General features: G+C 39.6%; 1 protein-coding gene across 1 annotated transcript; it reads right to left on the bottom strand.

Moving 5' to 3' along the window:
* Window positions 1-288: 288 nt before the first annotated feature.
* Rsph3 (radial spoke head 3) lies at window positions 289-24,921 on the bottom strand. Its single transcript, XM_046456644.2, has 8 exons — window positions 24,572-24,921; window positions 18,834-18,921; window positions 9,543-9,684; window positions 7,775-7,920; window positions 6,553-6,756; window positions 4,006-4,168; window positions 1,953-2,039; window positions 289-1,597 (listed from the first exon to the last, which is right to left on the bottom strand). The coding sequence occupies exons 1-8, from the start codon at window positions 24,685-24,687 to the stop codon at window positions 1,272-1,274; spliced, it is 1,272 nt and encodes a 423-aa protein (XP_046312600.1). The 5' UTR covers window positions 24,688-24,921; the 3' UTR covers window positions 289-1,271.
* Window positions 24,922-26,707: the final 1,786 nt, after the last annotated feature.

Below are 26,707 nucleotides of genomic sequence, written 5' to 3'. Positions count from 1 at the left end.
ACATGGCAGGCCCTCCACTGATGTCTACTGGCCGACTGCACTAACATTAGAAAGTGAAAATGTGAGCACTATCACACATGCCCTGGAAGACCGTGGAGGTCTTAAATGATAGAGTGATATTTGGGGAAATGGGTACACTCTCCACATTTATATCCTTGGTACCTAATTTAAGAAATTTTAAGAAGTAAATGTGTTAATAATTGAAAGTTACTTGATAATTTTAATAATCAAAATTATTTCAAATCACTACAGATAATATAGCAATAAATATTCTAAAAAGTAGGCCACTTAAAGGATCAGAAGAATACCTTTATTGCTTTATATCAACAAGATTTTGGAAATAAAATAATATGTGATTTTTCAATACCACAGGCAAATTCTCTAAACAAATTCAGATAAAAAAGTCAAATGTGAATTCCCTATAACAGCCATAATATGTAACATCATACCCTGTTTTTAAAAGATAAGCAATTTACATGTATTAATGTTTAAAAGATAAGCAATTTACATGTATTAATGTATATATATATATATAAAAAGAAAAATCAACCTATAAATTTGTATATAACATAGATGTATATAAATACTTGGAAAAGGCCTTAATGATACTCACCTAACTAATAACAGTGGTTTTCTTCTGGAGAGGGGAATGAACTGCATAAGGGTAAACAAGGACTTTTGCTTTATTGGTGCTGCCTGAATTTTCTCACAGTAGGAATGAGAAAAAAGACAGATGAGAACATATCACCCACCCAGAGAATCCCCTAATATATAAAGGGTAATGATCTGCTTAATTTAATACAAATAGGGAGAGAGTTTTTGTTCTTGCAGGGAGGAAGTACTTTTGTCTTCAGTATCACTACATTTAGTTATTCTTTCATAGAATGGGTGAAATAGTTTCCCTATAGAGAAGGAAAAACTCAATGGTGAAAGCACTGATATGTAGTTAGAATCTATGATCTAGATATCTAATATTACACATTAGATAGCATACTACCCCCCACCCCCCACAAGTTAGAAGGATTAAGGAAAAATAGATTCTTTCGATACATATAGTGGTAACGGGAAACTAGTAATCAAGGATTACAATATAGCCTTTGAATATTCTATTAAATAAATGAGTTAAAGTGTTATCTTTACTTGTTTTATTATTTTATCACAATTCACTTGCTCAGTTCATTAGACAAAAAGACATGTTGACTAAATACAAAGTAATTTCTAGTTCCCGAGGGGCCTGTGCATCATTACCTGATTGTTATTGTTGACTTGCTTCATGGCTCCCAAGCTCCCCCTGCTGCTGAAGGGTCTTCCTTCCCTAAGGTTTTCCTCATTTCTGTGTCTTCCTCCGGCTCCAAGAGCACTCCTTCTTCCATAAACCTCCTTTCCTGGGAATAGGACCTTCTTCCATACTGTGTTCCTTGTAGGTAGTCTGTGCCCAGCAATGGCTCCTGGGTCTGTGGTATGTTTGGATCATAACTCCCCAGGGTTTCTCCCATTACTCTAGGATCATAAAATCCCTCTGATCTTAGAGAAGGATATCTGTTGTCTTTCTGCTCATAAGTATTCAGTCTCCTTTCAACCACTTCCCGGATCAACACTGCAAAGTTCAGAAGTCATTATGATTTTTATATTTTTGATGAGTATAAAACATTCACCAGGCCCCTCCTTCCTATATCATAACCTTTAAAGTCTTAACTTCCTCACCATTTTATATACTGAATATGAGTTATATTCTTTGCTTGTTTTAACAGAACACCACTTATAAAACAGTGACAACAGGAGATATTAATACTAATAAAATTACACACAAAAACTTAAGGGCAAAAATTGGGCCTTTGTTAATATAATGAATAGATTTAAAGTTTAAGTAATATAAAATTAGAATATTTCTTTCATTTGTTTGTCCACTGAAAATTTTAGAGATGACTCATAAAAACAATAAAAGAACTTACTGTCAAGCACTGTTCTTCCCACCATGCTATATTCCATGGTTTTTTCAACTTCATTCATTAGCCATGGGAGAAATCCTATTTCAATATCTGTAAAAAGGAAATTTCATGAAGTCATTTTAAAAATTTTAAAAATTTGTTCTCATTAGTTATACATGACAGTAAAATGCACTTTGATACATCATACATAGATGGAGTATGATTTCTCATTCTTCTGGTTGTACATGATGCAGAATCCCACCAATCCTATAGTTATATATGTACATAGGGTAATAATGTCTGACTCATTTTACTATCCATCCTACCCCATAACCCCTCCCCCTCTCTTTGTTCCCCTCTACCTAAAGTAACTCTGTTCTTCCTCAGCCTTATGGATCATTATAAATAGGAAGAAAGTGCTTTTCCCCTAATGTAACAGATTTATCACCATTGTTTTCTCAATAGAAAATATTAAATAGACTTATACAGCATAACTTTTGCAAAGGCTATGTTTTGGTCAGTTTCCTTTCTATCAAAGTGGAAGTTATATTTTAAAAACTTGGAGTCACATAATTTAAACTTTGCTTAATAGGTGCAATGTCAGACAGATCAAGGAGGCACAGGAAAATGTGGTTTTGGCAGAATCCAGTGAAATGTGATGCACATCTGGGATTGAGCATTGCCAGTAAAACAAATGCCCCCAGTTGAGACTCCTGGCATAATGGAAGCTGATTGAACTCAGAGGATGCAGGTCAGAGGGCAGCCATCTAGAAATGGGTAAGAAATCAGGTGTTTGCATTAATAATATGTTTGTTCTGACTGAAATTGAAATATACTGTGTAAGCATTTCAAAAATATGGTCCATTATAATATGCATGTTAAACTTTGAAAACAGCTTTTTTGGGAGGCAGGCATTTAATTGGTATTTTTCAATAGTATGACAGTGGAGAGTTTGTTAGACTATTATATTTGCTATTATAAATAATTGAAATCTCAGGCATGAATTTCATTTGCAAATTTTACCCAATGTTTACGGCAACCCATGATAGGGAAAAAAAGCTACTGTTTTTTGTGACTAATAGTAGGAGGCCTGACATGAGCCCAAACGGTAGGACGGCAGCACAGAGAGAACAGTGGGTTGGAGCTGGAGTTCCAGGCCAGTGTGAGAGCCATAGTAAGCTCCCAGGAAGAAGGCTTTATCTTTCCTGAGCTTCCATCTGTACTTCTGAGAAATGGCCATTATATCTGCCGTATCTCTCGGAGGCAGGACTGTATAGGACAGTAGGCTCTGAGGACAGGCTAACAGATGGCCCACACACTATAGGCTCTGAAAGCCAGAGACTGGAGTTCCTGTTACTTTTTTATTTTGTCTCCAATACCTAACACAGTGCAATGCAAGCACCTAATTAAATGAAAGGGTGTCTTCTGTAGCGGCCCCCAAAGGGTTTCTGATTGGAATAGGGAATCAGCTGGGAAAAAGTTAATAATAAAAACTATTTGCACATATGTAGTGCTTTATAGTTTACACAAAGTTTCATATACTTTATGATATTATTCCTGAAAGGTCCTCATTTCAAGTCATGGAGGTAGTTAATGATGAACCTGGGATTTAAATTTTTGACATCAAGTCCACATTTCTACTATACAATGTTGCTTCTTAATAAAGAAGTCCTAGGGCTGGGGTTGTGGCTCAGAAGTAGAGCGCTCGCCTAGCATGCGTGAGGCACTGGGTTCCATCTTCAGCACCACATAAAAATAAAATAAAGATATTGTGTCCACCTATAACTAAAAAATAAATATATAAAAAAAGAAGTGCTAACACTCTACAATAAAGATCTTTATAGTACACCTTTTTTAAGATGGCTTATTTTAATTTTTGATACATAATTTTACTTAATTGCTTGGTACTATAATACACCTCTTATCAGTAATAGTGCTCACTTAAAACAACTATAATTAACATTTTTGTTTCAGAAATAGATCCTAATTCAAAATAAAAAATGGGCATGAAATAAACTTGAACCATTAAGAGGATGCTTATTAAAACAGAGTTAATCTAACAAAAATCTTCACAAACCTCTCTCGATAGGATCATAAAAGTAGCCGCTATCCCTGAGACTGCCAAAAACAGATGGGAGAAGGTCGGCCAGATAACGCTGTGCAAATGCACGGGCAGAAATCTTTTGTGCTGTCTCGTTATGTTTGTTTATTATTTCCCACTGCTGCTGCTTACGACGTTCCTGTCAAGAGAAAAACATCATCAAAGATGGTTATTTAGGCATTCTGTCTTCCCGAGACATTGAATTTAGTGAAATCAATAAGTGAAAGAATTTGGACTTACCAAAAAGTGGACAGCAGGGTATCTATTAAAGATCTTTCATCAAGATTTTAATGAGTTTCAACTAGTGGGTACTGAGTTCAGAAAGATATGAAAGACGGAGTAAAACTCATTTCCTGATTATGATTATTTTATTCAAGTAAAATAATTTCATGATGGTTCTGGTTTGGCTATGAGATGCCCCCCAGATTTCCTGTGTTAACGCAGAAATATTTGGAGGTAAAATGATCACATTATAAGATCTGTGGCCTAATCAATCCATCCTAATTTGGAAGGGCTCCTGTGCTGGGTGGAACTCTGGCCCAGTGAGACTTACTCTGAGGAGTGGGTCCCTGGGGACATTCCCTCCCCAACCCCTTGATCTCTCTCCTGCTTCTGGCCACCAGGAGCTGAGCAGCTTTCCTCCCCCCCACCTTTCAGCCATGTTCCACCACCTCAGTGCCATGAGGTCTACTGACTACAGATTAAGCCTCTGAAACGCCGAGCCCAAAATAAACTTTTCCTGCTCTAAGTTGTTCTTGCCAAATATTTAGGTCATAGCATGAAAGCTAACAAAACAATAAACTTGCTTGACTGTACAGATGCTATCAAAATGATATTAATTTTTTATAGTACTGGGGATTGAACCCAATGGGACTCTACAACTGAGCTATATCCCCAGCCCTTTTTATTTTTTACTTTGAGACAGTGTCTCATTAAGTTGACGAGGCTGGCCTAAAACTTGTAATCCTCAGTCTCAGCCCTCCCCAGTTGCTTGGATTACATAGTACCTGGCTATATTTCTTTTTCTTTCTTCTTTTGATACCAGGGATTGAACCCAGGGGCACTTAACCACTGAACCACATCCTCAGCCCTTTTTATTTTTTATTTTGAGGCAGGGTCTCATTAAGTTGTTTAGGGCCTCACTAAGTTTCTGAGGCTGGCTTTGAACTTGTGATCCTCCTGCCTCAGCCTCCTGAGCTGCTGGGATTACAGGTGTGTGCCACCATGCCTCACACCTGGCTATATTTTTAATTAGTATTATAGAATAACACTGACAGGAAAATTATAATTGCTTATAATTTTAAATTAAATATCATAGATCAATGAATAAACTTGTGTAAAAATTCAATCCACAAAGCTAAAATGTTCTGAACTTGAAAGCCTCTTTTTTTTGTTGTTACTTCCTTTAGATCATATACCATCTGTAAAACCAGCGAACACACTTCTCTACTCCCAGGTGGGAGTGGGAGCAATAATATGTTTTCTAATTAAGTTTATTTCCAAAGTTTCAGCAATTATAGATCTAGATGATTTATGTTCTTGATTTTTCCATAATATACTTCCTAATAATAAATAAAAATTTTTGAGAAAGATTTCACTAATTAATTCCATAAAGGTTTTTTCTGTCAGTGTTATTTTATTTATAAGAAAAGTTTTGCATTTGCACGATCCTTACCATAAACTGTGTGCTCTGTTAGCAATTATGCATTTTGGAGGAAAACTTGAGGTCCAGCTGATTAACTACTGAGAAGAATTTCCCAACAAACTGCTCTTCATCGTAAACTGGGCCCTTTGGGAAGTTATTTTAACTGGTTTAGGTACTCGGGCACTGCTTTTTAATTTGTTCATTAATATACAATAGAAGGTGTTCATAAGTATAAAATTATTGTCAGAATCGGACAGACACGTAAAGATTACTAAATCTAGAGTTACCTAATAGCAGGCTATTGGTACATTTTAAAAAACTGGGTTGTAGAATTTCTTTTATTAAAGTTATAATTTGCAAAATATTCAGTAAGGATCCAAGTAATTCTGGAATATCCCTGGGGATACAGAGAAGGACTGACCACTGAGAAAAAGACCCAGAATTCATCGACTTACGGTAAATCAATATCTTTCTGACTCCTGATATTTAAGAGTACCTTCCAGTTCAGACACATTTAATTTATGAACTTTCAATTAATTTGGGAACTTCTAGAATCTCAATTTAGATACATTTATGTAAACTGAAATTTTAAAATGTCAGTTCAAGAAATATTTATGATCTCAAGGAAAGACCTGAGCAACAAATACTATAGATTTTTTAAAAATATATTTAAATGTCTTTAGCTTTGTAACATGCCACATGTAATTTTGAACATAATACATTAAAGAGTCAAAAGATTAAGAGTGGCTGGGGGCATAGCACAGTGGTAGAGGATGCACCTAACATGTGCAAGGCCCTTGGGCCCTTGCTTTAGTACACACACACACACACACACACACACACACAACTGGCTAACAAAGAAAAATAGAATTCCATACTTTTTCTTCTCGGTGTCGTCTCTCTTGCTCTTCCAGTCGCTGAACTTCGGCCAGTTCCACATTCCGTATTTCTTCATATGCATGCTGACTGGCCTGCAGGTTGGCCAACTCTTCTTCTTCCATCACTTCCAGAAGGGCCTGCTCAATTGTCTTCCCCACCAAAACTTCTAACATTGGTTTAACTTCAAGGTCAAAGTCAAAAAGCTTAAACATACACACACACACACACACACACAAAAAGTAAACAAAACTGTAGTTACTAACTAAATGCATCATGAAAATATAAAAAAATATTAACAACAGGGTATTATTGTCATGCTGTCCGTGTGCCAGAGTGCTGGTACTTGTGATTTCTAATTCTCAGAATAACCCTTAAGGTACACAGCATTGTGCTAATAGGCAAAAATCTAGTAAGTCAAATTATGAAAAAAGTATACATTCATCAATGTAAACCCTGATACTCAGTAACTTTAAGATCAAAGCCAAAAGGAAATATTCTGTCCTGGAGCCAAAGGGAATATTCTATCCTGTCCTTATTCTTTGCCTTTCCTGCTCATTTTTTCCTGGCTGTTTTTCATTAAAACTGATGAACAAAGGAACAAGAATATGAATATTTTAAGTAATTAATGTTTAGGGTTTGGAGGCAAAAACACCCTCCTCTGTAGCTTCTGAAGACTTATTTATTTCCCACTGTCAGTGACAGTTCTTTCAAGTTCCTTCAAGTCTTAAATCTCATTTATGCATATAATCATTGCCTTCTTTTCTTCAGTATCATAAACTGGTCTACTTATGCATTCCACATTGATGTGAAAATGTAATTAAGACTCTTCTAAACACGGAGAGTATCTTCTTAAAATGTATATAATCCACAAGTTAAGAGTAGAATCTCTTCTATCGGGAATATTCGTCTTCCTTATTTGGTGCAAATCTGTCTTAAGTACATACATTAAGCACATATATAAAAAAATGAAACCAAATTATAAATATTCTAAAATATTTCTGATGATTTTATTTCTGATAAGAGGATAAGTCAGAATATATTATTTAAAAATATTTCTGGGTACTTATAGGACAAACTATTTTAGACACATCTGGGAGAGCAATCCAAAAAGCAGAATCCTTCTTAATGTGAAAGTGGTTCTGGTCTATGTTATGCCTTACCTAAACCTAAATTTATATCATTTATAAGATGTTAGAGGGAAGCTGAAAGAATATACTGTACCTCTCCTTCTAGTATTTGGGTGGCCACATCCCTGCCAGTCTTGGCAGGAATGAAGAGTGGTGTCGGTGGTTTGTCCAAAAACGCATCTGTTTGGCATTCCATATCAACTTCTATTACACGATCAGCAATTTCTTCAAGGTACAATTCTAAGAAGAATACCATATACACTAAATTTGAAATTCTGGTATATTTCAAGCATACATATATATTTGAAACTTTATCTCCTTCAAAACAGAATTAAATGGTTTAGAAAATAAGTCCTGGAATGAAAGTGCCAATGTGGGCTTTGATTTACACACTGGATTAAGAGTTTTATGTATCTGGAAGATCATAGAGTCAGTAAGGCTGGACTACTTACAAGTACTAGGTAATGGAATTGAAGAATATGAGACCACAGGTGTGTATAAGATGCAAAGTGTAATAGGGGATGGTGTGTTGATAAAGTGTAGGTGCAACTGAGTTCCTACACAGTCGATGTATAAAGATTTGAAAATTCCAAGATATTATAAATCATGAATCAAATCACCATGTTATTTAATGTTCTCTATCCTACAGATTACAAACACATGTATGAAAACAAATTTTAAGTTAGAAATAACTTATATGAAACAGGGACAATGCGGTACCATGTGAAGCACATGAGCACTAGCCAGAACACAGGACCTAGCCAAGATATATCTTCTGGATCCTCAGTTTCTTCATATGTAAAAGGAATCATAATTACTGTCATATGGAATCTCTGCAATAATAGAGGAGATCCACAGGTATGGGACTTGTGTAGTCCCTGAGGAAAAGGGGCTATTATATCACTTAATATTTTGGTGGTACAAACCAACACCTTATCTCTGCTACCATAGAATCTAGACTATATTGACTGATCACTGGTTCAAATCTAGGCCAGATTTGGCTTGGAGGTAGGGGGAAAAGTGTGAATGGATCTCTTCCTTTAATCTTTACTACAAAAACAATCTGAATGAATCTGCTCCCCATTTTGGCAGGGTACAAGATGAATCTTTAAGAAGTCACATTAGCCCAAGGAAGATGCCAGGTACTGTCAGATCACCAAGATACTGTTGACAGCCAAATCCTCTGGGTCCAGGTAACAGTGAGACAAGTAGAAAATCCTGGCACCTGCCTCAGAAGACCTGTGTGGCTCTGGAGGCAATGAAAAGTGAAGGGAGAAAAGAAGGAGACAGCAAAAGAGGCTGGTATGGAAGGCAGAGGATCAGATATGAGTGGGCTTCGTCTTCTCAAAAGATAGATAAAAGGCCAAGCAGGACTACATTGCTGTCCTATAGTATTAATTCCTCACGAAAAGAACTGTGATTCATGTTGGGCTAAGAGAAATAATCACAGGTTAAAATAAAATATGTGAAAAGGGCTAAGAGAGAATTAGTTTGATCATAAAACTTTAAAAAAAAATTTTTAGTTATAGATGGACACCATATCTTTAATTTATTTATTTATTTTTATGTTGTGCTGAGGATCGAATCCAGTGCCTCACACATGCAAGGCAAGCACTCCACCACTGAGCCACAACCCATCCCCTTTTTGTCTTAAAAAAATCCCAACCCACACTTCCACCCATGTCCAATATGATAATAGTACAGATATGTCTTTGCTTAACGAATGGGCTTCCTTACATCTGATTGGGAAGGACTGGTGAGCACAGAAGATACATACGTGATATAAAGACCAAGTAAAAATGAACTGACACAGACCGCTAAGTGAACAAAGGAGCCCTGGTGTCAATGGCATGGTCACATACCTGTCTGCACATTCACGTGCTTCCTGCCTTCCACAGGTTCTGGTGTCCGTGGTCTGAGCTGCTCTTGGGCTCGTTTCCTGGCAAGAGCCCTCCTTTTAGCTGCCTGTGCTCTCTGAAGCTCTAGAGGATCAGTCTGCCCAGACTGGGAGAGAAAGAAAAGGCTTCTAAAAGTTAGAAAACACCTCTCAAGGCATTCCAAAAGTGATTCCTAGGCTGAGGCAGGATGCTTCTAAGTTCAAGGGCAGCTTGAGCAATTTAGCAAGACCCTATTTTGCAAAGAAAAAAAAAAGGTGAGGGTGGTGTGGGGTGGTGTGGGGAGCTGGAGATGTATGTAGTTCAGTGGTGGAGCACTTCTGAATCAATACACAGTACCAAGTCAAACCAAACCAAACCAAAAAATGAAAGTGATTTCTGCATAGTATAAAAAGCATGCATCCCATAATAGTGCTTCTTGATTATCAGTGACTTGATAATGAAGATTTTTATTGTTACTTTGTTGAGTAATACACCTTTCAAAAAAGGTATCTGACAAAGCACAAAAGGACCTTCCAAGTCTGCCTGCTAACTAGAACAAATGGGTGCAGAATCCTGTGGAATAACACACCTTTCCTTGGGTGCTCCATAAAACTGATTTAACTATTCTTGTTACAATAAATTTTAATGTATGGTTAAGAAACTGAAAAGCATTATGATTTTTTAAAATCTAAATTTCGTTTGAACAGAATTTCCTTAAAAATTTCATTAGCTCACAAAGAAAACATTCTAAGTCCAAATGAAGTCTCTCCAGGTGAACAAGTGGATTAATTGCTCCCAGCAGTTCGGCACCTCCAGTGGTAACATGGCTCTCTTTTTTCTTTATTTGTCCTGTATTGTCTTTATTTGTTTTAGGTAACAGGGTGATAATTTTAGGTAGTAGTAATGAGCAGTGAATTGTGAACCAAGAACCTAGCAGGATCACAGGGTTTACTTGAATTGCCTTTAATAAACAATTAAGTAACTTATAGAACAACAATGGGTACACTAATACTGAGAATAAACAGGTAGAAACAAAAGGAGCCAGTTAAGAAATTATCAAGAAAGATCATTGAGACTAACTCCAACAGGTTCTACTGAAGTCACTGTAAAGTTAGGATTTATGCCATAGGTTTCTTGTGTATTTCAAAGGGAAATTTCATTAAAGCTCAGGGGCGCTAAGTCTACCCAGTCATTGAACCCAGCATCAGCACTGACATAGGATTGACTTGTAGATGAAGACCCCCCTGAATGGGATGGTAACCATGACCATTCCCATGAGGACCAATGTCAAAAACTCCCAGGTGGGAGGAGTCAAAAATGTGATTGGTATAGACTGCAGGCGGTGGAACCCCGTTCTCCTGGCAAACACCAAACAGCAATAAATTTGGAAGTAGCCTGTTTCCTTCCTTGTTCTCTGCCTGGAGACAACCCATTCTCTCCCACAGTCATTCTCTGTTTGAGCCAGACTTTACTTTCACTCATAATAGAATTCTCTTGCTTTGCTTTTCATGTCTGACTTTAAACTTTCTTTTGTTGGGACGCAAGGCCAAAGGTTTGGAACTTCATCTCTCTACTCTCCTGTGACAATAACGCTGGCCTCATAGAACAAGTTGAGAAATGTTCCTTTCTCTCTTATTTCCTGGAAGAGATTGTTTAGAATTGTTGCTAATTCTTCTTTCAATGCTTGGAAGAATTCTCTAGTGAGACTATCTGGACCTGAAGATTTCTTTTTTCTTTTTAGATATGAAATTGTTTTTAAATATGAAATTGTTTCTTTAGGAGTTATGAGAATTCAGAAGTTCTATTTCACGTTAGTGAATTTTGTAGTTTGAGGAACTGGCCCTTTTCATCTATGTTGCTGAATTTACATGTGTATATTTGTTTGTATTTGTAATACTGTGGTTCATTTAAAATAATATATTTGGTCTTTTATCTTCATTTTTTGGCATATAACTCCTAAACCTTTGGAATTTCTGGAGTGATAAGAATATCTTTTGTATGCTAATGAAATGGGTGGTGAATAAAGGTCCCTAAATAGCTTCAGGATGGCGTTGGTCACCAGAAAGACCAATGTGGCATTAGAGTGTTGGAACTTTCTGCTTCACCCTTCAATCCCAGGGAAGAAGAGAGAGGCTGAAGGTTAAATAGATCACCAATGCCCCATGATGTAATCAGTCATACCTACATAATGAAGCATCCATAAAACCCCAAGGGAGCAGGGTTCAGATGGGCTTCCTGATAGCTGAACAAGTGAGGTTCCAGGACAGTGGCACACAGGAGAGGGTATGGAAGCTCTGTACCCCTTCTCATGCACCTTGCCCTGTGAATCTCTTCCAGTCAGGCTGCTCAACTGTATCCTTTGCAATACCCTTTATAATAAACCAGTAAGTGTAACAGAGTGATTCTCTGAGTTTCTGATTCTCTGAGTTTTGAGTGGCAATAACAAATTAATCAAACTCAAGGAGAGGGTCAGGGGAATCTTAATTCATAGCAATTGGTCAGAAGTACAGGCCACAACCTGTGCTTGAGATTGGCATTTGAAGGGGAGGCCGCCCTGTGGGACTGAGCCTTAACCTGTTGAATCTGATGCAATCCTCAGAGGGATAGTTTTGGAATTTGGTGGAAGTAGAGGACACTCTGCAAAATGTGGAGAATTACGTGGTTGATGTGTGTAGAAATCCACACCCATCCACCCCAGACATATCTGTGTAACAACAGCTCACTGGGGAAGCTGTTCTTAGAATTATTGGCCTACCTAATCCTTAATGTCCCATCCCTTTCTCTGGTATTCTAAATTCTAAAGAAAGGCCTCTGTAACGCACTGCCCCCTTCTTCAGTTCCATGGTACACAGTATTTGTTGTATTATCCACTATGGGTAAAGCATATGGATTAACTTGCAGAAAAGTAATATGGCTGTCTGAAAAGAAAATGCAGGTGCTGATCCCAGGAGGTCAAGGTCCATTGTTGCTAAATTCTGGGAAGGAAGAAAAGGAGACCTGCTCCTCTAGAGAGGTATGGATTTCTTGTCCATTGTCTTGCTGTACCGCTTTTTCTCCTATAAAAGGTCTTTGTGCTTTGAAGCCCTCTAAGATAGAGACTTGAGACAAAAAGCCCCCTCTATTTTCTTCAGGGCCAGCTTTCAATAAAAAGAATTCTTTCCACCAACTTCTGCTCCCAAATCTTTGGTCACTCAGAGCAGTGGGCAGTATGGATATTCAATTCCAGTAACATTTGGGGCCACAGAAGTAAAGCACTGTGTTGAGCATGAGAGGAGATAGTAGACAAAAGCACTTTTGAATACCATTATCATCCTTTCAATCTTTTAAAGGCTACAGTACCTGTAGTTACATCCTCTGATATTCATTATTAATATTTGCAATTTATGTTTTCTCTCCTGTCAGTCTTTAGAGGTTCATCAATGTTATTGATCTTTTCAGAGAACCAACTTTGGTTTCACTGATTTTTCACTGTTGTTTATGATTTTGGCTTTTATCTTTTATTTTCCTCCTTCTCCTACTCTGGGTTTATTTTGTTCTTTTTATCTAGTTTATTGAGGTAGGAACTTAATTATTGATTCAAAGCCTTTCTTCTTTCCCTCTTGGCACTGTTTTGCCTCCATCCCATAAATTTTGATGTGCTATATTTTTTTCAGTTATAAGTGTTCTTTTAAATTTTCCTTTGACATTCTTCTTTAACCTATGGATTATTCAGAAATCTGTTTTACTTTCTGGTTGTTTTCCTGTTTTTAAGCATCTTCCTGTTATCTTCTGTTTCTGATTTCTAGTTTTTCTGTTATGGTCAGAGAAGCATACTCTGTGTGATTTTAGTTCTCTCACAGGTGTTCATGGGGCATATGGTAGATATGTCATGCAGCTATTGCCGGGTGCTTGAGAGCCATTCATATTCTGCTGTTCACATTTACAGAACATCTTCCTGACTGCTATGACCTGTTGATTGGTTGATGATATTGGCCAATCTCCAATAATCTTGCTGTTTTTTTTCTAAGAGAAACTAAAATTGTGGATATCTGTATTTCTCTTTTCAGTTCTATTAGTTTTTACTGAATGTATTTCAAACATACATCTTGTTTTGAGACATCCAAATTTAGGACTGCTACATCATCTTGGTTTAATTGTGTTCCTTTTATCATTCTATAATGTCTTTGTCTTTCATAGTCTTGTTTGCTCTGAAGTATGCTTTCTCTGATGCTAATATAGCCACAACTATCACCAGAGGAGGTCTGAGGAGTTCCTGGAGAGGGGGACCACAATTCAGGATGAGTAGGGTTCTTGACAAAATCACAGAAATGAATTTAAGAACACATCAGTTAGAGACACACAGATTTATTATGAAAGCAGAGACAGTTTCAAGAGAGAACGCAAACCATCTAGAGGTTCTTAGTCTCTTATTTTAAAGGAGACTTGGTTCTAGGAACTTGGGAGGTTATGTTGGGATGACATCAGTCTGGTATCACAAGATGATTCATGGCGGTCTGGCAATTCTGAGGATGTTAGGCTGATGTGGTCTCTATTATCTGGTTAGTAGATAACATTAGAAAGTGTCATATATCATAGATATCATAAATGTCTCCTTTTGCCCAATCTGTTTTAAAATACATGTATTAGTGGACTAATTTACAGCACACAGGGCAATTTTCATAAACAGGTGAATTTCCAGTAACTAAGATCGTGAGTGAAGATTTTGGGGAAATTTGGGCAAGGGAGCAACAAGCAACAGAACTGGCTTAGGAATGATGGTCCAAAACCTGAAGGACTTCAGCACAAAGTTTCTAGAGTTAAGTTTTACTTTCTTGTCTTTCCTTTTGTCTTTTGTACCTGTTTTTAATTTCTTTTCTATGATTCTTCAAACTACCTTTTCAAAATTCATGTTTTCATGATGTATCTTCCATCCTTTTGCCTTCAGTCAACTTAAAACGTCAGAATTGAAATGATAATTCTTACAGACCGATATAGGTAGGTCACTATTTTTTCCCTCTGCCAACTTTTATCTTTTAATTATTTAGACTATTTACATTTAAAGTAATTACTGATATATTAGGGCTTAGTCTGCCATCTTACTTTTTGTTTTCTGTTTGTTCTTGTTTTTCATCTCTCTTTTAATGAACATAGGCCTCACTATTCATACAGATGTGGGAGACCAACCTCGCATGTGACTGAGTCACTTCCTGGCTGAGTGATTGAGGGTTGGGTAGCAGAAATGCCACTAGACTGCCCCACCTTTCTTGGGTTCTTGGGACAGTGTCTTCGTGCATGGGCGTGTCATCCTACAGCCCCATGGGTGGAGCTAAGCTCACCTGCTGTTCCTTTGTAATATTACCCCTTGCCCTGTTTGGGATAGAATGTTTCATGGAAATGCTTTTTGTGTGATCCCTTATCTTACTGTGCCCTTGGGTGTGGTCTACCTAGATGTCAGTCAACCTGTTGACAGCAGACATCTTGAAGCTAGCTAGACTCAGCCCCCTGAAACCTGACCCTTTGCCTCATTTGAATAGCTTCTCCTCAATAAAAGGGGTCAGCATGTTCTCTCTCTTTCTGCAGACCCTTAAGGTCAGAGGAGCAACCCCAAAGGAAAAGGTATTTCTGTCCTTGTGTGGTTATTTTGCGCAGCCCAATCAGCCCAGTTCCCCTGGAGTGACCCCTGAGTGTTTTAGCCACGAGCAACCAAGCAATTGGCGTCCCTGGGCGGACAAAAGGTCTGAATGCTTAAGCTCCCAGGACAAAAGCCACACACAGAAATTGTATGCAACTTTATTTTATTTGCAGGGCTGGGGATCACAACTAGGACTTTGCACATGTGAGACAAGCACTCTACCAATGAGCTACAACCTCACCGTCATTTCTGTATATTCTTTTTCCTGCCTTCCTGTGGGCATGGTGAGTACATATAATTTTATTTTGCCTTGGCATCCAAATTTTTTTTTGTGTATGTGTTTGCCAAAATCCAGGAATGAATTGGTGCCCCGTTTTAATTATAATTTTCTTATACCTGAAGCAGTGCTCAATCACCCTGAGATAGATGAACTCTCAGGGAGAGAGAAGAGACCTTTAGAGGAGGGAGGGAGAGCCACATTTATGAGCATGACCAGTCATGCTTGTCTCTTTAGTTAAGTAGACAAAACCTCCAGCATATTCTTGTACCAGATCAACTAGAACAAAAACAATCTATTTAAATGTCACCAGATTCAAGGACCTATACAATGTTCCCAGAATTGATTTATGGCTAGACTGCTTAACCACGAAGAGACATTGTGAACCTCAAGTATGAACTGATTGAGATAAGATTCAATTTTCACAAAAGCTTGCCTGGGAACCTGTACTTTTCTTCCTAGAAAAATCCTATATGTAGTCAGGGGACTGGACCCTGGTTGTGTCATTAGCCTTCTATCCTCTGTGAGTCAAGGAGCACCTGCACCTGCTGCTGGTGTGTGTTGGGGTCTGTTTATCTTTGCTTTGCTGTCTTTTAATAAACATTTGCTTGTGCCTTGTTTTCCATGTGTCCTGAAATTAATTTCAGTGGCACAAGAACCTGTCCATGCCCAATTTACCTCTCACTGTCCACTTGGAGGGCCCTCCTTGGACCCCTGTCCAGTGACAAACCTTGGTACAATGTCTAACATTATACCCTACCTGAATGGTTCCATCCAGTGACTAGAGATAAACTTAGAGGCATCTCTCCTGTCTAGCTGGCAAGGGAAGGGAGACTCCCTGCTTTCCTGCTGCTTTACTTAAACAGACCATTCAAACATTTGCCCTGAATTTAAAGTGACCAGCTCTTAGTCACAGCATGACCTACAGGAATTAGTGGCTTAAACCCATCAACTAAAATGCTCTAAACTGATTAATTAAAGCTCCCCCTGGGAAAACTGTTTGGATAATGCCCTGGACCCCATAAAGGCACTGGCCTGCTAGGCATGGTGGTATAAGCCTGTATTCCAGCTACTTGGGAGACGGAGGCAGGAGGATTGCAAGTTTGGGGTAATCCTGGGCAACGATTTAAAAAGGGGTCTGGGGATGTAGCTTAGTGGTAGTGTCCCTGGGTTCAATCTTCACTACTGAGGGAGATCAAAAAGGAAGTATAGGTATAAGGGCCCTTTCTCTTTCTCTTTCCCTCTGTGTGTACAGACATACAGTGCTGACTTTCCAGGGGTTTTAAACTTTCATTTGTGGTTGTGTCACTGAAGCTGTGCCTGCAGTCCAACCTTGATGGTGAGGCTGTCCAAAGAGACTCATGCAGGTGGATCTTGTGTGTCTGGTGGATGCTAAATTGATAGAGAAACTCAGAGTATCATTCGAACATGTAAACATTTTTATAATTCCATTTTGATTTATTTGGAAAAATTTTAAATGTATATCTGTGTATTTTTTAATGACTCTTCCAGGTATTACAATACATGTGTAACATATAAGTCTATCAACATTTTACGACTTCAAGTGAAGTATAGAAACCTTACTTCCCTTTACTACCCCCATTTAAAATCCTTTTATTATCCCCACTTTAAAATATAATTATATATAATTAAAAAGGTAATCATCTTAAATATTTCATCTATGTATTTTAAGCACTGCATCAGTTAATGTTATAATTCTGCTTGAACCATCAAACATAATTTTAAAAATCATAAGAAAGAAATTGTTACATTTACCCCTATTTTTACCTACAATTTTGTTCCTTCTTCCCTTCAGAAGTCCCAAGCCTCCTGCTGTAACCATTTCTTTTCTGTTAGGGAAATTCCTGTAGATATTCTTTAAGGGTAGGTCGGCTTATGACAAATTTTTAGTCCTTCATCTAAGAATGTCTTGGCTAAGAATATTTTCACTGGATTAGAATTGGGGCTTGGTAGTCCTCTGCTCTCAGGATTGAAAAATACTGTGTCACTCCCTCTGGCCTCCATGTCCAGATGGAAACTGCAGTGTCATTCAACCAGTGTTCCTCTTTAGTCAACATGCCATTCCTCCCAAGAGTTTTTGTTTCAGTTTTCAGAAATTTGATGTGTCAATTTCTTTGGGCTTATCACTGAGGCTCACTTAGCTTTTTGTATCTGTAGGCATTTTGTTAAATTTGTGGAGTTTTCAAGCATTTTAACTTCCAACATTTTTTCATCCCACACTGTTCCTCCTCTCCTAGAAATTTGACAACATGAATGTAGTTTTTTTTTTTTAAATCATTCTTCAGATCCCAAAGGTTCTCTCTCTTTCTTTCTTTCTTTTAAGTTATAAAATAAACCTTTTATTTCCCCTGCTATATAAACTCAATACATAATAAAATGTCAGCAGAACGTTCTCTATATAATTTTGTATTTCATTATCTAAATGCAATAGCATATAATAAATTCTGGTCTAAAAAATAATAGTGATGTGATAGCTTGCGAAATTCTGTGATGGTAGTTAATAGCACTTAGTTTGCACTTTAAATGGTTAGAATGATAAATTTTGTTACAAATATTTATCATACACACACACACACACACACACACACAAGACCATCCCTATCTCAGGCAGAGGAGCTTTGGAGTGTGAAGAGCCTGGGTTTTGCTTTGAATCCCCCATCTAACTGAGTATGGGGATCATTCCTAGCTACTGGGTGGGGTGCTGAGATCAGGGAAACCCAAATTTCAGGCCAGTCTGGGCAATTTAGCAAGGCCCTGTCTCTGACTCAATAAAAACTAAAAAGGACTGGGGATGCAGCTCAGTGGTAGAGCACCCCCCTGGGTAACAAAAACAAAACAAAAAAACATCCAAATTCAGGGGCTGGGAACGAAGCTCACTGTGTAGCATGTTCTCAGCACGTGCGTGCGAGGTCCTGGTCTAAGCCTCAGGACTGAAAAAAAAATCTCCTTGAAATGCTTGGTGTAGCTCAGGGGTACAGTGCTTGCCTAGCACATGTGAGGCTCTGGGTTCAATCCCCAGCACCAATGAAGACTCCAGATTCAGCCAGGTGCTGTGGCACATACCAGTAATGCCAACATTCAGGTGACTGAAGCAAGAAGATCATGTGAGCCCAGGAATTCAAGACCATCTGGCATAGCACAGTAAAACCCCATCTCAAAAACCAACCTACCAACAACAACAACAAAAACAACAAATTTAAGGGCTGCCTTTCTTTTTGGAGTATGTTTTCTCTTTGTTGTTAAACTGGGTAATATCTGTTTATTTGTCTTTGAATTCACTGATTGTTTCCAATGTCATCTCCAGTGTGCTACCTGTCCTTCAGCACAGTTTGAGAGCTCTGAGTTACAATACACAAATTGTGCTTACCAGCGGCCCTGTGTGAAGTGCGTAAGTGTTGCCTCGGATCACCCTTCTGTCATACATTATGTTTCCATACCGCATAGGTTCTTCTTCTCTGTAAAACAGCAAATTCTAAATAAGTATTTTAATAGAGTGTTGATGTCTATGAAATAAATTCACTGTCAACAGTATTTAGACTAAGATAAAAACATTTTAAGAAAACAGATTTCTGTTTTACTATGGCCCATAAAAAAGGAGACAAATGGCTGCCATTTATATAGAGCTTACTATATGCCTGATTCTTTCATACGTACTATTTTATTTATTGCTCACAATAAGCTTCAAGTTGGGAACTATGATTCTATCTGACAGGAGAGGAAACAGAAAGGAATCTGCCCAAGGTCACCTTGCTAGTAAATGGCAGAGCTAGCTTCAGTTGTAAATCTGTAAGACTACTTATCAAATGTGAAAATGGCCCATCTGAAAAAGAGCCTGCTCTGAAGAACTAAAAAAAGTTTGATTTGAGGACTGAAAAGTTACATGTATAAAAGAATTTGGGGGCTGAGGATGTGGCTCAAGCGGTAGCACGCTCGCCTGGAGTGCGTGCGGCCCGGGTTCGATCCTCAGCACCACATACAAACAAAGATGTTGTGTCCGCCGAAAACTGAAAAATAAATATTAAAAAAAAAAAAAATTCTCTCTCTGTTAAAAAAAAAATTTTGGATTTTAAAAAAAGTCCAATTTCTCATTATTCTTTTAACCTAAAGATATTTTTAAAAGGTATGGTTTAAAATTAATACAATTTTAATCTCAGGGGTCGGAATGATCACTAGTAAGAAATATGAATACACAGTGGGTATTTTCATCAGAAGTTCTTTAAATGATGTCCTATTTCTTCTCTGGCTGCTCTTTTTCAACCTTTGTTTGCAGCTCTTTCTGGTCTGGAGGATTTCATCAGGCTCTGCTTTCTCTTGTCCTTAGATGACCTCCTCCATTGGCAGTTTCTGTTATGACCAATATGCTAACTTTATTTTTAGCTCACAACTCTTCCTTTCCAACTTGTAAATTACTTGAGTGTTACTTCAGCTCGGCTGGCCACTCTTTCAGGGAAGGAGCAAAGTCCCAAAGAATTTACATAGTTGTTAACATGGTTTACCTTGGGGTAGGGGTGAGTGAGCAGGCTGCAAGGGAAGTGGGGTGAGGTATCAGATTGTCCTAATAATGCCCTCAAGCATGAGTGTGAGTCCATTTATATATAATTAAATATGTATGTGCATGTATACATAAGAAAATAGGGCAGATAAAATAGGGGGAAAAAGGAATTAGAAATTGTTGAATAATGGGAAAGGCCAATTGCATAATAATATATGCTGGTATGACTTTATTTCAGAAATAAAGCCTCTTCCATATATACATATGTGCTCATTTATGTGTGTACAAAAAGAAGAAAAAAGACTGTTAGGTTTGGTTAAAGCAGGGAAACAGGAGTAGAGGCAGGCAGGAGATGATTAACTGTTTTTATTTATCTGTATTTTTATTTTTTCATTTGCTTCAAGAAACATATATTACTTTTATAAATTAAAAACCATCAATAAAGATAATTTTAAATGGAAAACATGTGCTCTCTTTTCTCTCTCTCTCCCTCTCCTTCCAATAGCCTATAATATAACTAAAATAAAGACTGTTATGGTTTTGACGTGCCTGTGTTTCTGTAGGAACATTCAGCGGTGAAATGACTGAACTGTAAGAGTTGTAATCTAATAAGTCCATCCTAGTTTGAATGGACTGGGTAGTAACTGCAATTGTGACAGGGCTGGAGGTGGGCCACTATGGGCATGCCCTGGAAGGGTCCCTCTTTGCTGTGGCCTCTTTAGCTCTCTGCTCTTTGCTTCTTGTCTCCACCATGAGTTGAGCAGCTCTCCTCCATTGGGCCCTTCCTGCCTGACAGGCTGCCTCTCCTCAGGCCCAGAGCAATGGATTTAGCTGTCTTGGACTAAGACTTCTGAAGCCATGAACCCCAAATAAACTTTTCCTCCTCTAAGTCATTCATGTCACATATTTTGGTCCCAGCTATGAAAAAGCTAACTAAAACAGAAATTGGTACTGAGAAGTGAGTTGTTGCTGTGACTAATTTGGCCATATGGTTCAGAAGCCTTTGGAAATGATTTGCAGGAGAAATTTTGAAAAGTTTAGAGATGCAAGTTGAAAGAGCTTTAGAATGCTATAAGCAGAGTTTAATGGGTGATTCTAGTGTAAGCTCAGAAGACCAGAATGGTGACAGAATGCGGACTGTGCCCATGAGGTTTCAGATGGAAATGACGACTCCATTGGGAACTAACTGGACTAGATATTATACTCTGGCAAAGAACTTGATTACATTTTGCCCATGTTTTTAGACTTTGTGTGAGGCTGAATTTAAAAGTGATGGGCTAATTAATCTGGTGCAGGAAATTTCAAGGCAGCACAGCATTCAGCACAACATCTGCTGGATGTTGCCAGCAGATTTTCGTCAGATTTACTGTGAGAATAAGGAGCAGAAAGCAGGGCTGAAGTGTTTTAAAAACTTGTTAGGCCAGAAAAGTATGAGTAAAGCTGGGGCCAAGAAAGCTGTGCTTAATGAAGATATTATAGTCCCTAAAGAGATGCCAAGTACTTTACACAAGATAATAGGAAAGAGCATCTCAGAAATTTGCTCACCCATACCCACAACAGGCTCCTGGGCACAGGAGGGAAAATTCTTTTCAGAGATCATGGGCGTGCCCTGCTCATATAAGGGGTCTTGGGAAACTGTTTCACCATGATGAACTGCACAGGCACTCAGAGGTCACTGCAGCCATTCTTCCTGGTGGTGTAGGTACTGTGTGAGCTGGTGACAGATTTCAGCATCATTCACATGGTATAGGTTCTGCAGGAATGCAGTTGCTGGAGTTAGGGGGTCACGGAAGCTTCCATGGGAATTTCAAAGGAAGGCCCAGGAGGCCAGGCAAAGTGTATCAGCGTTAGGGTCCTTGTGGGCCACTCCTGAGAGGGCAACACATGAAGCTGTGAAGATGAAGCTGGAATGGAAATCTTGGGAATTAAGAGTTCCAATAACATGGACCATCTGTGGAGAAAAGCTGTTGGCTGCAGAGATCCAGGCTAAAAGAAAGCCCATGTGCCCTTCAACTGGCAAGGCCAAAGGAGCAGGGGGGATACTTAACCCCTTTGGAAATAAAATATCATAGCCATGTGTCCTAGATGCTGTATGTGGAGTTATTGGACCTGTTCACCCAGCTGGGTTTTGGTCCTGTTTTGGCCTTTCTATGATCCTATTCCTCCCTTTTGGGGTAGGAATGTTTGCACTGTTACACTGTACATGGATATATGTAACTTTCTCTTGATTTTTGCAGGGGCTCACAACAAAGAGTTTGCCCTGAGTTTCAGATGAGACTTTGGAGGTGGACTCTTGGGCAATGCTAAAACTGTTAAGACTGTGGAACAATTGGAGATGAACTAAATGCATTTTGTACTGTGAGACGGATATGAGCTTTTGGGAATAAGAGGCAGAATGTTAGGGTTTTAGGTATTAGGTGTCCCCTCAAAATTCCTCTGTTAATGCAGAAATATCCAGAGGTGAAATGACTGAATGGTGAGAGTTGTAACCTAGTAAGTCCATCTTAGTTTGAATGGACTGGGTGGTAACTATAGGCAGATGGGGTCTGGCTGGAGGACATAAGTCTCTAGGGGTATGCCCTGGAAGGATGCATCTTCCACATGGCTCCTCCCTCCGCCCTACTTCCTGACCCTGACATGAGGGGAGCAGCTTTCCTCCACGGGGCTGTTCCTCCATGATGAGCTGCTTTACTCTGGGCCTAGAGCAATGGACTCTGAATCATCTATGAACTGAGGCCTCTGAAACTGTAAGCCCCAATTAAACTTTTCCTCCTCTAAGTTCATGTCAGGTATTTACAGAGATGAAAAAGCTAACTAAAACAAAGACCAAGCCTGAATGTGGTGTATCTAGCTCCTGTTGCTCTCCTATAGGTCTGTTTCTTCCCTGGTCACATTGACTTTATAAGGTCCTCAAACAAACCGGACTCATTTCCTATGAGGGGTTCTATACATGCTGTTTCTTCTTCCTGGAAACTATCCCTCCCCTTCCTCTTGTCCCCATCCTTTCCTATCTTCAGATCTTAACTTTAATGTCATATTCTCAAAAAGGCTCTTCTTGTCTCTCTATAGACATGTCCTTCTTCCCCTAGCTAGGGACCCTCTTGTATGTTCTCACTGCATGCTGTGTTTCTCTCTTGTTGTAATCATTGCACTAACACTTGTTTACTGCCCACTTGTCTTTGTCAGCATTTGGTTAGTCTCATGAAGTCCCAAGAAACAGAACTTTAAACCTATCCAATTAAGTTTCATATTTTGGTTTCAACCCAGTTATAAACCCAGTTGGATAATTTGTAACCTTAACTCACTTCAAGCCTATTAAGATATCCATTTCAGCTATGTGTCATCTGGAAAACTGAACGAATTGCCTAGTTCAACATAAAATTTTGAACAAAATAGGACTAAAGATTTTATGGAATAGAGACAGAGTGACATAATAGCATACTCTTTTCAAATATCGTCATTTTGTCATTCACCAGCAAATTTAGCTAACAATATTCTTCTGGACACTTTCTCAATATTTTATTCATAAGGATATCATGTCAGCCTTATCCACAAGGATATCAATGATTAAGATCTGAAAGCAACTACTTACATGAAATTAAAATTTTACTGTGCTTTCTGCATTACTTTGATACATATTACTTCAATATATAAATCAACTAATTATAAAAAATAATCCCTAATAAACCAACATTGACTCTCAGTCCTAATTTATTGGTTTGATTTACTAGTAATGATTTGTGAGAAATCAGTTAAATTCACCAGAAAGTGTTCTTGGAGTCATTTTTATATTGAATCCTTATATAACATCTATATCTCCCTTCAAATTAATGTTTTCTGTCTTAATTTTTCTCTTAAGTGATAGCAATCTTTACTGAAATCTTTGTCCTAAAAAAGATAATTATAAATTTAGACTCAGGGTATGAAATAAGTATCAAGAGTTGCATTGCTGATGCTCAATAGTGCATTCACGGTTTGTACTGAGTGCTTACTAGTGCTAGGAATAGTCCTAGATAAACAAAAGATGCAGATTCCTGCTTCCATGCAGCCTGCATTTGTGTGAAGTTCTGCTGATTCCAAAATTTGAGGCTTATGTAAACAATTTTAATAGAACCATAAGTTTATGGTCTCTTCTATGTACGGTTGTTTGAATATTTGCAAAAATTCATCATAAATTTGCAGTTCTGCATATAAAGACAACCTAAGTCCTGCCCAAAGACTGGTGTGGGAAGGATTTTGTAAATGCTATCGTGTTTGTCACCCTTATACCTCAGTTTCCTCATTTGCATAATGAAGTTATGAAACCAACTTCACAGCACTGTGCATCCAAAAAATGTTTCACTTCACTTCCCCAGTGAAGTGTCTGGTACATGACTGACTCAACAAGCATTAGTTTGGGAAATAGGGAAATTCGTATTCGTGTTATGGATCGTGTCAGCAACTAGAGTCACTAAAGTAAACTAAGAGAGTCCACACACGTCCCTTTCGGCTTCACTGCTTCACACCACGGGAGTTACTCAGAAATTTTATTTTGGCAGAGTGCAAACGAAAGCACGGACAGCTTTTGCCAGGGCGAAAGTGGTGATCGGACAGGGGCTGGTTTGGTCACTCACGGCTGCAACAGGTTGTCCCGGTAACGGCGGCGCTGGCAGGGCAGGACCCGGGGCCTGCTGGTGTAGGTGTAGGTGCCCATGGCCCCGGAGGTGCGGTCAGTCAGCGCGGAGGTCATGTCCGGGGTCGAGCTGCCCGGCTTTCGGTGAAGCAGGTGGGCGTTAGGGAGGCGACAGAGCCAGAGAGTTGCGGGTAGTGCCAAGAGCAGGAATTCCACGAGGCGAGGAGCGGCGGCGGGCCGGGAGGTGGGCGCGACGCGAGGCTGCCGGAGCAGGAGGCGGGAGCTGCACTCGACTTGCTCGGGGTAGCGCAGAGCCAGTCGTCGGCGCCGGCTCCGGTTGCTCAGCAACTGGGGGTTCCGCTTGGGGGCGGGGTCTCCAGACAGTTCCGGCCGGCGGGTTTCCCGGGAAGGTCCACCGCTAGGGGCATTTCCGGCTCTTGACTCCGCCCACGTGCGTCCCGTCGGCGCGCTGCGGACCCTGCGGCTCCAGGGGCGGGCACGGCGGCTTCGGCGGAGTCCGGGGGTGCCGCGGCAGGGGTTCGGGGCCGTCGTTGGGGTGCGGCGAAGCAGGGCTGGTGCCAGTGCCATTCTCGCTGGCCCACCTGCTCTTTCAGGGCCCTTCTCGGCCTTCTCCGGCGGCGCCCCGGCGCTCTCTGCCGCCCAGCGCCGACACGCCCTTGGCCGGCGCTCGGCTCTGTTACGTGCCGGGGCGGAGAGGGGCTTCCGGGCCTGTCCCCCGCGGGCCGCGCAGCGGGCGCTTCTCCCCGCCGGCCTTCGCTCGTGGTGGGCGCTCGGAGCGGCGGGGCCCCCGCAGACACAACGTTGGCCAGGGGGTGGGCGGGTGTGGGGTAGGAGAAACGCCCGGTTCCCGTCCCTTAGTCTTCCAGGCCCCGGGACACGTAGGGAGGGTCTGCGCCCCGAAACGCAGGTGCCTCGGGTTTAGCGCCAGCGATTAAAAATCTTGCGTCTCAGTGAATGCAGTCAGTGCAGCCCTCGTGGCCAGGATGCGTTTGGACTTCACCTTACACCTCGAGTGTATTAGCACCGCAACACTCCGGGGAAGTTTAATGTGTTCCTTCATTTTCCTAATCTGCAAAGTGGGGAAAATCGGATTGGTTTCTTAGGATTCGTTTTGAAGATTAAAAACATTGATGAAGGTAAACTACTCAGAACTGTGGCTGCTAGATGTCCGCTTTCCTCTCATTTGAAGTTTAAGGTCTAAAGAAGATGTCAGCGTTGTTTGGCTAAAAGTGTATGGTAGGGGCTGGGGCTCAGTGGTACCTGTGAAGCACTGGGTTCGATCCTCAGCACCGCATAAAAATAAATAAAAAGGTATTGTGTCCATCTACAACTAAAAAAAAATATTTAAAAAATCTCTATGGTAAATGCTAGAGGTAAAAACACTGCTGAAGATTCTAGAGCCTATCACTTAATTTTGAGGAAATTTTGAAAGTATTAGAGGAGACAGACATTTAAATAACTGATCAGAGTGATAGTATTTTGAGTGATCAAGATCCTGGATGAAAGTGCCTTTAGATTGTCTTCATCAAACACTCAAAAGCCCAGGTGTACATGGAGAACTCTAAGTGGGATGTGCATAGATGAACTGTAAAGATATTGTAGAAAGAAAAGTTGGCACCATGTCATGGAAACGTTGAACATTAGCTTATGAGAAGGCTTTTGCCCTCATGGAACAGAATAACAATTCCAAGCAGTTGAAACAATAAAGACTTCATTATTTAACTTCGGTTCAGAGATAGAGTACCTCCCAAGTTGGTAACTTGGGGGTTCAGCACACAGTCAACTCGCTTTTCTCCACCTTTTTACTTTGTCACCTGGGTCATTGTTAACAAGATAGCAACAGAAGTACATAGACTAGAAAGCTGAAGAGTGCATATTCTGTCTTTATTGGAAGTGTGGAAAACTAACCTACAAACTACCAAGTAACTAGAGTTGCATCACATCATTGATAAAAGTTTAGGATCTATACAGGACTACCACATTTGAATTAGACTGGGGCCTCAATCTTGTGGGGTTTCTAAGAAGCACTTAGCCATGAGGAAGAGAAATTCTGCTAGGAGGATGTCGGGGCAAGGAACAATGGGTATTGAGTGCTATACCAATTTATGAAGAACTT

Source organism: Marmota monax, unplaced genomic scaffold, assembly GCF_021218885.2.
Source record: "Marmota monax isolate L192 unplaced genomic scaffold, Marmota_monax_Labrador192_F-V1.1 WCK01_AAM20220418_F8-fsc00668, whole genome shotgun sequence".
Classification (NCBI taxonomy): domain Eukaryota; kingdom Metazoa; phylum Chordata; class Mammalia; order Rodentia; family Sciuridae; genus Marmota; species Marmota monax.
This window is presented reverse-complemented; position numbering and strand designations above follow the sequence as displayed.